The sequence below is a fragment of the Lissotriton helveticus genome, chromosome 6 (assembly GCF_964261635.1).
Source record: "Lissotriton helveticus chromosome 6, aLisHel1.1, whole genome shotgun sequence".
NCBI lineage: Eukaryota > Metazoa > Chordata > Amphibia > Caudata > Salamandridae > Lissotriton > Lissotriton helveticus.
The window spans coordinates 241,720,023-241,734,379 of NC_136067.1; the positions used below are offsets into that span (position 1 = coordinate 241,720,023).

At 45.7% G+C, this 14,357-nt stretch overlaps 1 protein-coding gene across 1 annotated transcript in view; it reads left to right on the plus strand.

Annotated features, from left to right (window-relative positions):
- Positions 1 to 2,537: 2,537 nt before the first annotated feature.
- The window catches only part of CD2AP (CD2 associated protein), an 802,607-nt gene continuing 790,787 nt past the window's right edge, over positions 2,538 to 14,357 (plus strand). The window contains exon 1 of the mRNA XM_078647692.1: positions 2,538 to 2,649. Coding sequence (XP_078503818.1) covers positions 2,637 to 2,649 — 13 coding nt within the window. The 5' untranslated portion in view covers positions 2,538 to 2,636. The remainder of the gene's footprint in view (positions 2,650 to 14,357) is intronic.

A 14,357-nucleotide genomic window follows, 5' to 3' on the forward strand; every position in this document is an offset into this window, starting at 1 on the left:
CATTTGTCCAACAAATGTCTAAAAAGGCGCCAAGTCCCACTGGGGTCCCTATGGACCTCTACAAGGTGAATATCCCGTTACGGGCACTTATAATTACTACTGTCTCAAATTCTGTAGTCTCCCATAAAATCCCGGCCTCGTGGCAAACTGTCAGCATTGTTCCTGTCTTCATAAAAGGTAATAGGCAACACCCTCAATGTTATAGGCCAATATCATTATTGGACTCTGTGGTTAAGATCGTGGGGTGAATTATTCTGCATAAGATTGAGGATTTGTTGCAGCAAAATTATATACTTAGCCCTGTGCAATACGGGATTAGAGAAGGTCTAGGGACTCAGGGACAGGGCCGGAATTTACATCTTCTAATAGGGAAGAACATGATTGCTAAGATAGGTTTGTCGTATGTGGCCTTCATGGACCTTAGTAGTGCCTTTGACCCTATAAATATATGCAAACCCTGGAGCATTTTATCTAAGACAGGCCTGCCCCATCTATTGGTGGAATTTCTTCATGCCCTGCATCAGAGGGTCAGCGCTTCAGTCAGATATAGAATAGAGAGTGAATGTACTGAACCTTTTGACCTGTCCTGGCGTATATGTCAGAGTTGTGTCGTAGCCCCCATTTGATTGCATTTGATTAGACTTAAGAGCCCTCAGGGAAAAATACACATCGGATCTACAAAATTCGGCCAACATAAGAAACAGCACGTAAATTCGTAAAACACACGTATGCAAACGTAGTCATTATTACTGAACACATTTATCAGTACGTTACATAGAAAACGAGTTAAATGTTCATTAGTCACATGTAGAATTCTTCACATTATGGTTTTCATCCAATCATGTAATTGAAATGTGGATTTCGACACGGCATACGAAAATAGATCTATCACTTCACCGTACACGTTATTACAGTACACATCCTAATAGCACACATTTTAACAGGATAAAAGATTATATAGCGGGTGCGAACTGCCCATGATTATAATGCACCCCTACAAACGACAGAGCAATGTGCGCTCTATCAGATCCATAAGTATGCTTGAGTAAAGTACAATCGGCTATCTATTTATCCCTGAGAACCCCAATACAAAACGAGAAATTTGTTCAAAATTTTTTATGTGAAACAAAATGTACTGTCTTAATGCAGGGCAAAGAAAAAAGATGCTTGGCACATGTTTATGACTGTGAACCATTCCGTATCTGCTGCTATTTGAAAAAGGAATACAGCAGGATTCGGTACCCCAAGACCATATAGGAAAACAATTTTATTACCTTGTCTAAGTCCCTGTATTATTCTTCAATTTTATTTGTCTTTTGAAATCCCATAATAGGTGAAATACAGGAGCTGCCCATAACCTCCTTTATGATGCCCCGATTTCTTTTTTCCATACTTGGGATCATTCCAGACACTGCCTCTGGAGAGAGATTATATTGGGGCATGTGTTGTTAAACTGTATCTGGTTTCACCTTTATTTTCACTGGATCAACATCTTTTAGCAGTCCAATATCCTTGCCTGTAAAATCCCAAACCTCCTCCCTTACAGTACATTTTCAATAAGGACGTAAGTCTTCCTTTGTCTAAGCAGGAACAAACAGACATCTGAATCTTGTGATTTTGTTTTTAAGTCAGCGTCTTCGTCTTGAGTCTGAAATGCTGCTCCATCTGTGTGTAGAAAACTGTGCAATTCATCTTGCACAAATAATCCCTTCCTGACAAATGAACAGAAAGTGTCTCAGATATTATAAACTCATGGGTATCTACAAATGGGCCAGTATTTTCAGAGACATTTGCTGAAACTTGATTTGTTGTTTGATTGTTTGATATGAAGGTTTGAAACCTCCATCAGACGAATTGTGGAGCAGGAAGCTCCTGTATTGATCAAAAATTATACTGGGTGGCTATTTACTTCACATTCAACATTTGGACCATTCTGTTCTATCTCTAGGGCTGCACCTACGATGCAAACCTCCACCGCCCTCAGGCACCGTCATTGTGATTGGTTAGGGCAAAGTTCAATGGGACTTTCAGAAGCAGCGAAAAACAGGTGGACCATGACATTAGTTATCAAAGGTACAGCTGAAATCTAGGAGTTTATTTAAAATTTTGGCCAAATATACAGAATTTAGGGATTGTGAATTCCTATTGTGATTCTTTGCAAATCGCAATTAGGTAATCGCAATTCCTAATTGTGACAGGGGGAAGCAGGACGAACCCTTATATCGAGATACACCCCAAGGACATATGAACAATACCCTCTCCCCTTTTTGTATGCAGCAACCGGACAACTGGAAACTGACAGACTCAGACATTGCCTTACCTGAACTGAAAAGTAAAGAGTAACACGGCTTCTTTAACTGGGCTGAGCTCGAGCAGAGACACGCCCCCAGATGTGACGTGATCGATGGAGTAAATACCGGTAACAACACCATACCGGTGTGTTCATCACCCGGAGGAAGTGAAGGCGTGAGGAGAGGCGAGGGAGGAAGCGATGACGAGAGCGAAGGCGGAGGAATAGAGGACAGCGTGGAAAAGGAGATGGGCGGAGAAGACCTGAGAGCAGAGGCGATTCGTCAAACAGAGAAGCCAGGAGGCCAACGACAAGGTGCAGCGCCCAGCCACGCTTCAAGGGAAGCATGGCTCTCCAAGGTACGTTCCCGCATTGTAAGCTGGACGGGTAAAAAGGGTTTTTAACCACCCTGAACCCTCACTCGGCCGTCCCCTGCACTTCCTTGTCCCTCGCACCACCGGCACTACGTATAGCACTTCATTTGGGCTAAAACCTTGTGCACGCATGTGAAACCTCACTCCCTTTCCCGAAACACTGTAAATAAGAGCGCACCCGACTGAAGCTTGGCTTGGCAGTTCGGGCTTGACTGTTCCCATGAGGCACAGGGTCAGACTGATTTGCATATGGCCATGTCTGAACTGGGGTGGCAGAGTGGGCTAAAGATCGGTGATGGATTAAACCCAGATCTGTTGACTGGGTGTGAGTGCTTGATTGGTTCAGATGCTCCGACCATCACCACCCCCTTTTGTACGTTTTAGAGTCACCAGTGGTCTTAGAATATGATAGTTTGAACATTCACAAAAGGAAAGTTGTCCCTTGGGGACCCCTGCCCATTTGCAAAACGGTTACCACCACCTTTGTAGTGTCAGTAAAAAAATGTATGTTTTGCAACCGTAACTTGGTCACAAAACATTCATACATACCACTGTCGTATTGGTAAGGAACACCCTAAACACGACCCTTCCAAATACCCGAATCGCTAAATGCAAATTGTGATTCAGAAATATGTTACAGAGTCACAAATTGTGTTTTGTACATATCAAAAAGCATTTATGCGATCCGAAGTGGCTGATTCTGCGAATAGGTCCATTTTCGTTTGTCATTTTTTTTCGTACATATGGCCCTAAGTCCTTTGTATCACAGATTTTATTGCAACATTGGTGCTTGTGGTATTTTGTATTATATGGCCTCAGATGCTGCATAATTTGCACAGGGGTCAATTGTGCTGGGTCTGCTGAATGCATCACCCAATTCTGAGACATCACGTTCATGTTCTGAAACTGAGATTCCGTAGCAGCCTCATTCAGTACTCAATTAGGATTCAGTTTACACTCTTGTTTACAATGTACAATCTTCTTATAAATATGATACAGGGTGCTCTTTTCATGACACTAATGCTCACATTCGAAATCAAATTCTCAGCAAAACATCTATATCACTGAGGTATATCATTCACCGTTTGGCGAATAATGACCACCCCCTCGAACACCAACTCCTTGCCCCCCTTCTTAATTCACAGAATGGAATCAAAACCTAAATCTGCCATGGAAGACCTCATCTGTCCAGTTCTCTAAGTCAAATGTGTCTGTACCACCATGTACCTTTCCTTAATCTTTCTTTGTTCGGCTTCCTGGGTATCACAAAAACCCTTTGCAATCTAAAGGATATCGTCCACAGATTTCGTTTGCCAGCACATCATATTATGATGCATCTGATGTATCTAAGAACTATGCTCCTGGTGTAAAGCAAGCACAAACTCCAGTTTCTTTATGCCAATCATACACTTCAGCATCTTTTCAAATTGTCTCTAATTGTAATATGGTAATTTTCTTGGCGACTTTTTTTTCTGCGGAGAGGCTGTGATTCCATGATTAAAATGGAGGTAACAGCAGGTAGACAGCTGCAGTAGTAGATGTGCTTGATAACTCAGAAAGTATATCTACTTCTGGTACACTCACTACAGCGGATACACTTGCACCCTCATTTACACCTGCTGTTTGTCTTCCAGTCCCCTGCGCCTGGGGGGTTTGTGGCCCTACAGGAGATGGTGCAACATGATATGGAGGTGGTCTTGAATTTAATAAATCAACCTAGAACCTCTGTTCTTAATCCTTAGCTGACCCTGTATATTTCTCTCTTTGTGGATCTCTAATCTGACTCTCTTGTCTACCATCTCCTCATTCTCTCTCATGATAGTAGGATACACACCTACACCTTCAATCATACTCTCACACCATGCTAACTGTATGGAATTGTCTCCAAACAACTGATAACAGTATATCTGATCAAGTCTTTACCCTCTTTCATTCCCTTTCATGTGTACCGTACGACCACCAGTCATTCAATGCCTCAAGTTGGGCAGGTCTAGTTTGGGGTTTGATTTCAGACTTCACTTGTCTCAAATTCTTCAAATTCTTCAAATCTTTCTCCAGTTCAAGTCAAGTCAATTTTTATTGTTTCAGTTCATTGAAGCCATAACAATATTACAGAATTAATACTTTACAATGTATTAATATTATAAAAAGTGAGTCTAAAAAGGAAACTTTTGTTGGGCCATGCAGCTTGTTTCCTACTGGGCTAAGCTTAAAATAAGCTGGTGGGCTAGCCACGTTTGTGCAAAATATGTAGAAATTAAAACTTGTCGCCTGCTGGGTTGCTGCTTAAAACAAGCTAGTGGATCCTGTTTTGTTGCATGTTTGTGCAAAAATAGACAAGCATTAAAAGTTGTGAGGCCTGAAAAACCACAGAGAATCCTTCTGCTTTGTCTAGTGCATATTTGCTATCACTAGACGAGGAATTTTGTAGTACTTCCTATTACTAAGCATGATAAAGTGCATATTAACCTGTACATTGAGTGCGTCGGCCAACGGCCATCGCAAGCACTACCTCCGTAGTGCTGCGCACGTCTGTTGGCTGACGCGGCCCGCCTGCGCACGGAAAGGTCTGCACCGTGGCGGATTCTACGCCGTGCTTAATCACAGCTACAGAATGGCGCAGTAAAATTAGTGCAAAATAAGCTGAGCTTCTTCTGGCTTTCTTTTCTTTCATGTCCTGTTTGTAAAAGTACATTGGAAGTAGCCAAGACACTGTGGACCTCACTTTGCCTTTGTTATGAGGTGATAGGATGTAGTAAAGTTATCCAGCACCAGGCTCTTCACAAAGAGCTATTGTACGGAGTTTAGCGGTGGATGCCATGATTAAAGCACGCTCTTATAGCTTTCCTGCATGCAGAATATGATTACCATTAAAGATTTTCTTTAAATATTGTAACCAAGGAATACTCAGGCGAGGACAGATGCAGATCAAATGAGTGAGGTCCTCTTCTTTATCTGTACAGTGCCTACATACTGTCGTACCAGTGTATTACCATACTGGTCTGGTTGCTAATGCTGGTATGTTCTTCATGTGTAGGGTCAGGAAGCTGCATTTTATACATGCAGAGAATTGAATAGACAAGTATGATGCGGGAGACAGTGTGTTATAATGCTTTATTACCATCCATGCATGGGAGCAGGCACTGAATTTGATTTTGTCTTCTAGGCAGGCTAGCAGTTTTGTGGCCCTCTTGATTCCCCTTTTGAAAGCATCATATGGCATGCTTGTCGCCCATAGGGGCTGAATACAATTGCAGAAGGCCCGTCACTGCCAGCCATGCGGTGGCAGTCCTACCGCAATCGTACTGCGCTTTCCCCCGCCACATTACAATGGTGGAGGGAATCGCGCGAGGACCATGGCGGACGCAAAGACCGTCCGCCACCGGTCCGCCAAAAGCAATCTCACAGATTGCCTGGTGGACGGTCCTCATGGCCAGATATGGTGGCGGTGCCTAGCAGGCACCTTCCACCAAATCATGATGCTGGCTACAGCCGGCATTTCCATGGCAGCAATGCCGCCATGGAAAAGCTGGTGGGGATTAGTGACGGGGCCTGTTGTGGGCCTCCCATTTGTAGGGGGAGGTGAGGGTGCACCTGGGGGGATACTGTAGTGTAGTTCCTATATTCCCAATAGGCTCTGCGCATTGGAATAATATAAACAGCAGTGTAGACGTAGGACTGAGGTCGACTAGGTCTCTACTGATTATATTAGACTTAAGGTTTGCCAGCTAGCTCAGAGGTCACTAGAAACTTTCTCGAATAAACAAGGAGGAGTTTAACTTCCCTGGATAGACAAGAAGGGATTAGCTTCTGACAACCATATAACATGACAACTTTGCTCCCTCAGAATAAGAGTGTATCTCTAGAGTCGTGTGGAAACAATAGACAGCTATTTTACTCAGTCAATCGTGCATACTTAGTTTCACCAGAGTGCAGAGAAAAGAGAGACGGGCGTTTTCAATAAAAGGTGTTATTTATTGAGCAGTCTTCTTTCTCATGCAAGAGAAATGAATTGCCACAATTGCAATACTTAGTATAAAGTAAAGTGTGTACAGTAAAAGGAGTATTATAAAATAATACTGTAAAAGCATTGATATGGTTTCTTAGCCATATGATACTTTAAAATATATAAAATATATACATACAAATATACATTGACTAACGTACTCAACTGGTGCTTCTAAATACGCCTACCCCAGTGTACCTGACCTAAGCCTAATACGTGGGAAGGAGTAAGTAAGTAGCAGTTTAAGTTAAGTTGGTTTTGCCAAGGAATCTGAATCAAGAATTCTCTTTAAGGGTTTAGTCAGCTCCGTACCTGGGTAATAGAAAGCAGGAGGTCTGGTATCTCTCTCTCAGGACTCGATATCCCAGTAACCCGCGAGGGTATCTGGAAACACCGGAGCTGGATTTCTCGGCATGAGAAAAGACAGCGTCTCTCTCAGTGCGTCAAAGGGGAGGGGCGGCGTCCGTGGGCTCTCGCATCAGCTGGGCTCTCGGGCAAGTAGATAGCCGCTCTGCTCCAAAACCACCGTGTGTTTGCTTAAGGCAACGTTGGTATATTTATACCTGAAAGGTGCCGGGTGTGACGTAAGGTTGGACATAAGCCGTCAATAAAGATGTCACTAAGAACTGGCCGTTCTTGGAGTGCTCACAGGAGTTCTAGGACGAAATCAAAACAAAAGCAATGGGGAATTCCCAGGTTGTTGGAGGTTTGTTTTGTTTACAGAACTCGTTGTACTTTCTAGGAGCCTGGGGAAGTAGCCTTGCTTAATTTGGACAGCATGGGCTATGACTACATATGGATATGAATCTTATGCCTTTATAAGGATATTTTTTATTATAACCACATAAGGGCATGAATCAGGAATATTGAATTAGGATCCTAGATAGAATTACAAGAATACCCATGGTACCCCCCAACATTTCACAGTACCACGTGACAGGCACTGTGTGGTGCCTGCCACATAGTGCTGTGAAATACAACATCCAGCATTTTCGTATTGCGGCAGGCGCTTCTGTCAGTAGCATCGCCGCAATGTTATAATGCAGGATCGGGGTGGCGGATGCATCCTGATCGGGTGTGCGGGACCACCACATGCATGGCAGGCGGTCCCGGTTTACTCCAGGATGGCAGACGGACTCCTGTCCGCCTGACATCCTAATGAGCCCTATAGTTCTATTAAGCTCAGTAGTTTGATGGAAGTGTGCAGATATTAATGATGTTCTGATTGCTGGTTGTTTTGAAGAGCTGGCCTTAAGGCACAGTTTAGGGTGTCTTGAGCATGGCTGATCTTGTACCAGTTTTTTATTGGTGTTGGTCTTCTGCCTAGATCTTTTTTGATGAGGACAATTTCTATGCGAATTTGTGCTGGGGAAGGGTTCTGGGGTAGGTTAAATACTTGTCTAAATGTGTTAGTCTGTATTTTATCCACTGTTGCTACATCCCGGCCTCTCATCGCAACGCTCGCATAAGTGATAGTTGGTAATAACTTGGAGGCAATAACTGTTAGGAGTGGCTGAAATGAAGGCCCTTTCAGTTTTTTTTGCCAAGGTGATAAAGGCGTAGATTAAGGCAGAACCCTTTTTCATGATGTATTGTTTTTGCTGTCCGAAAGTTCCTCTTGAATTAAGGTATAGGCCCAAATATTTGTAGTTTGTTACTGATTCAAGCTGAGTATCGTTTAGGAGAAATCTTGCACCATGAGACGGGTGAGTGCAGACCAAAATTGTATTGGCTTTTGCCACATTTACCTCCAGATGTTTATTTTTAGTGTAATGTGGGTGAAAGGTCCGCCATGAAGAGATTGAAACGGTGGGGCGCTAACACACACCTATGTAGGCCTAGCTATGTTGGGACCTTGCTAGACAATCTTGTACCATTTTTATTTGCATCCAGTTATCCGAGTACAGGGAACGATTGCTCACAGCAGGATGTCTTGCAGGTGTTTTCCAGCGTAGCTCCCGGAATTTGTCTTGCTTTGATGCAACTGCCGGTCTCTGCGGTGCGACTCCACTCCTATTCCAATGCAGAATAGAGACTGTGATTGCAAGAGAAGCCGAGTGAGTTGGATGGGAGCTGTCGTCATTGTACGGGCCACTCCCACCAGGCAGCGACCGATGTGCTACGGAAGTTCCAGAGCGCTGCTGGCAGATGCGGAAGGAGGCACACCTTTTGGGATGTTTGAACCTTTGCACTCCTTGAGTTGGAAAAGTTGCTGCGGGCTCAAAGAAACTTTGCACAGGGGGGGGGCGCTCAGTCTGCTCGGAGCTCAGAGCTGTGCCCACTTTGCTTCTCCGACCTTGCGCTGAATTCTGGCACCTCTAGTTAAAGGTAACATTCAAGGGATTTCCATATTCTTGTCATCTGAAGTGATCCTGTTCCAATGTTTAACCCAGAAACAAATAGGGCCATATCATAAGCAAACATGCCTTTGGTGGCATTTTCTGTCCTTTATAAATGCAATAACATGTTTGTTAAGTACAATTCCCACTTTCCTGAATCGAGCGTGCTCTATTCAATCATGTGTTGCAAACAACAAAAATCCACCAATCTGAAACAGCGCACAGCCATAACTAACCAATCCTAGCGCGACTCTTGACATCAAACAATATTGATGATACCTAAGTAAATTGAAACCCACCTGGAGTTGCTTGTGGTCTCTTCTGAAGGGGTCCTTTACAGGTGGTCTCAAGACAAACTGTTCCCATGAGGAGCAGGGTAATACTGAATTAAATTATTAGATACAGTAGGCCTTTGTCTTGAGTGGTATGGTGGGTTAAAAACGATGGACTGGAAAGCGGCCCAGAGTGGTTGTCTGGGGCTGAGAAGAAGACAAGCACTCCATCCACATACATGTAAATTTCAAACTGGAAAGTGGGAGATTTTGTTTGAAAAATCAGGGGAATTAAATTTCTCCATTGGCTTATTTTGCAACAGAGGCAATTTTAGGAGAGGGACACCTAAAATAAAGCAATTTTTTACTTCAATAATCTGGAGTCTCTTGTCTGATTTGTTCTGTTGAGATGTATGCATACATCACTGTTAGACTTGGCATCTTTTGACGTGTTTCCCCTGAGTTTTGGCTTTCTGACCTCCCAGTTTTGACTTGTTTTTGCTGGCGTAAAGTTTCTGCGCACTTTGCGCACTGCCTATCAGTGGTAAAGTACAGGCACTCTCTGTGTCAATTATGTTATGGATTGGTGTTTCCAGGATTAGTTATTTGATTTACCCGTTAGCCCCTAGTAAAATGCACTGTGTGTACCAGGGCCGGTGAATCAAAAGCTCTCCGGGGGGGCCTGCAGCACGTGTTGTGCCACCCATGTTAGTAGCCCTGAAAACGGTAACTCAGACTGGCCATTGCAGAGTCTGCGCGCAGTTTGTAACTGCCATGTCGACTACGCCAGTGCACACACTAGCCGGTCCCTAACATTCCCTTTTTTTACATGTCAGACATCCCTCAGGATGGTCCAAGGTACCACTGTGGGCAGGGTGCAATGTATCTGAAAGGTAGGACATGCCCTGGTGTGTGTGGCATGTCCTAATAGTGAAATACAGCCAATTTCGATTTTTACTATTGCAAGGCTACCAGTTCCCCATAGGATAGAATAGGAGGATTGTTTATAACATCTTATTAGCATAACTGGCCCAGGGAATTCAGTAAGAAAAGAAAATGTAGAATGCCTGAACTCAGAATCTAAAGATGCATCTTTTAGTGAAGGTGATTTTTACATTTTGCGTTTGAAAATACCACTTTTAGAAAGTGGGTATTTTCTTGCTCAGTCATCCCGTGTGCCTCTGCTGGAATGTGGATTGCCTGTCTGGGTTTTGGATGACAGAAGGCTGGGGGGGCAGAGGGTTTCCAGATAGTCTAGGTAGATCAGGAAAGGGCTGAATAGACCTGGGCTACAATGGGGTAAAGGGGAGGAGAATTCCCTGCACCTCAAAAGGCCTGGTCTGCCTCTGACAAACGCCGTCTCCACCTCCTGCCAGGAATTCACTCCAGAGAAGGCCCAACTGGTTCTGGCCGGGCACAGACACCCTCTGCCTGAAAGATCAAAGGATTTTTGGACATAATTACTGTGTCCCAAACCCCTGAACTGGAGAACTCATGTGGATCAAGAAGACTGCCAAGAAGAATAGCTGGAGAAGCTGTGAGAAGGAACTACCACTTTGCTGTGTGCTTTGCTGGGCTAACCTGCAGTGGCTGCTTCTGTCTTGGGCAGTGAAAGGCCTGGACTGGACTTTCTGCAACCTAATTTGTGAGTCTCTCCAAGGGCTTGAGGTAGAGCTTGCCCCCTGTTCACGAAGTCTCAGGAACAGCAAAGACTTCAAGCTCTTCTGCCCGCAGCACTGGGGACTGTGTGTTTTGTGCTGCATCAGAAGAACAGCCACTTGACAACGTCTACAACGCTGCTGCCTAATCCGTGTCCTGAAGGCACTGCAGAGGGCACCGCCGCAACGCTGCACCCTTGGTCTCACCGACAACGCCTGTTGACGCCGCCACCGAGCCGCAGCTTGCACTGCGACTTGTGGGCACTGCACTCCGCACCGCCTCGCTTCACGCCGAAGCCTTGACACCGCAGCGAGCACCGCCGCAAAGCGACCATGGTCTCACCGACGATGCCTGCTGACGCCACCACTGAGCCGCTGCTCGCACCGTGACCTGTGGGCACCGCACTCCGCACCGCCTTGCTTCACGAGGACGCCCTGGTCTCCCCGACGCCGCTCCATGCCAAAATCGACGCCGCTGCTTGCACCGTGGTTCACGAACACCGCTCGTAAGTCACACGAAGCACCGCCCTCATCCCGCACCGCAGCCTTGGCTCACCGACGTCGGCACCATCGACTCCTGCTCGTCAGCTGACGACAGCGCCATGACGAGCACCGCCTTCATCTCGCATCGCGACCCTGGTCTCACCGACGACCCCATCTGACGCCGCCACCGAGCTGCTGCTCGCACTGCGACCTGGGGGCACCACACGCTGCACCGCTGCACTTCGCACTGCAGCACCTGACACCTGCCGACGCCAGCGCTCCTGATTCCATCAGAGAGGAGCTCGACCTGCAATGCGAGTGACTTCAAGGGCCTCATCACCCTGCATTTCTCAAAGGTACTGTTTGCGGGTCTTCCCGACACCGTAGTTGGCCTGCGACCCTGTGACCTAGCAGAGCTGTTGGATTTGTTGTTCACGATGTCGTGGTAGCCCCGGACGGAGCTACCGACATCGAGGAACTTTGTTTTAAACTTATTTTGGTAACTACAGACTTTTTTTCATATAGTATTGTGGATTTTTGTCGATTTTGGTCCTGTTTTAATTATATTAAAATATTGGATATTTTTCTAAACTGGTGTGGTGTCCGTTTGTAGTGCATACATTGTATTACTGTGGGTTCTGTGCACATGCTTTACAAACTGCCTCTAAGATAAGCCTGACTGCTTGTGCCAAGCTACCAAGGGGGTGAGCAGGGGTTATTTTAGGAGTGTAACTCCCTTATCCTGACTAGAGTGGAGATTTTTGCCTGGCTTCGGCCCGTGCCCTAGCCTACCAGAAATCCCATTTCTAACAATCACCTTGTGGTTGTTGTTCTTGCAGTTTATCTTGGCTGCTGTGAAGTGAAGAACGAGGAGGATGGAATGGCCAGAGGGTTTATGGACCGAAAGGCACTGTAGTTTGCAAATTGCTTAATTTGCTCATTTCCTGTTTGCCCCATGAGATAAATGGTTTATTAATGATGTGTTTACTTTGTATTGGCTACTGATTATTCAAGGAGTGAAGGTTGATGCAAAGTCGACGCCCCCCCACCCTGACAAACACTCACTAAGACAGGCATGTCTAGTGCTGTGTTCATTTACAACTTCTGTATATAAATGTTTTGGTGGCAATTGCACAGCTTGTTGTTATTTCAATATCTGACCACGGCCCTGCCAACTACCAAGCATCAGGGGGTTGACTATCTCATTTTAGAGCTAGTATGCGCATCAACGAACTAAATTGCATTAGTTACACAAAATGTTGTGTTCTCCAACCTCATCAGGTGCGCTGTGATCAAAGACTGCAAGATATAGGTGATTGCGCTGTCACGTAGGCCGCTGATCAATTTTCATTAATTAAAGATAGAAACGACTTACAGACCATTGAAGTAACTCTGCTCGAGTGAAGTGCTGTCCCATTGCGGGTAAATTCATGATATACAGTGTTTTGTAAATACAACAAACAATTTCCCACCTGGCAGACAGGCGTGTCCCCTTATCAGCCCTGATTGGTTCCGGAGACCAGTGCCTTGCCTGTTATTGTTTAACCGGCAAGGCGTCTGCCTCATTTTGACCACGCAGAGTCTATTTGGACTGGGACGCACCGAAGCCAGACAGAATCCACTGCCCTAGATAGGATGAATATGATACACTTGTCCAATATGCTGTGCTCACTTTTTGGTAGCTTGGCACTGAGCAGTCAGGCTTATCCTCAGGGTCAAAGTGTAAGGTATTGGCACAGCAACAGCCTCACAACAAAAAGCAGAAAAGGCAAACAACGGCCGACCGCGGTTGAGCACTTCAATTCCACTTGTTTCATATATTTTGGTTAGGTGCAGCTACTCCCAGCTAGCTTAGTTCTCTTAAAATGTAAAATGCGACACTTCGAGTTCAATGTACCTTTGGATGCGTAACGCTATACAACGAAAGTGTTGCAGGGAAGGTGATGCAACGGTCCCTTACACGCAAGAACGGTGATGTGTCGGGTATGCATTGGTTCTTCTCGACGTGGGAGGTGATGCAAGGGTTTCTTACTGCTCTTCCATGGGGATGCGATGAAGATCCGGTGCAATGAACAAAAATGGCGTCTTCTCCTTTATGCGACACGATGCGTGCACGCCTGACGGCCGTGCGTCGACTCAACGATTCTTCTGAGCCATGATAGGCCATGCGACACGCTTCTCGGTGATGCAGCGGCATCTGATGCAACAGCTGCAGAGGTGACACGCTTTCCCAGCGATGCGACGACAGCGGCTGCGGTGGCGACACGCTTCTCCGATGATGCGGCGGCGTCTGGTGCGACGTTGATCCTCTTCTCCGGCGATGCGAGGTGCTTCTGCATTGCGAAGAGACAGCAGCAGCAGTGGCAACATGCTTCTTCTTTGTGAGTCATGCTTCCAGCTCTTTGCGACATGCAGTCCCTCAGAAAGCCCAACACAACTGCAGGTACTTCCCAAGAACTCTTGGGGAGCTGGTGGGTGAAGTCTGTTGTCCCTGAGACTTCAGCAGGAGGCAAGCTCTATCTCAAGCCCTTGGAGATACTTCACAAGTGAATGAAAGTAGCACAAAGTCCTTTCTCCTCTTTTTGGCAGTCAGGCAACCACTACAGGCCAATCCCTCGTGCTTAGGGATAGTCTCTTCTCAGTCTCTCTGGTTCCTCTCCTCAGCAAAGGTTTCTTCTTGTTTCCCAAAAGTTATCTAAAGTTCTGGGATCTGGTTCCCCCCTTTTATACCCATTTTCTCGTTGTTCTCTGAAGGCAGACAGGCCTTTGCCTAGTCCAAACCAGTTCTGGTCAGTCCTGGAGCACTTTGTTGACAAGACTCCTTCTTTCCTTTCACAGTGCAGGCCAGGTACATCAGCATTGTGGAGGGAAGGCACAGCCCTATTCAGGTCCCAGGTGCAACTCCTCCCTCCCATCTGCATGCAGATCTCTCTAT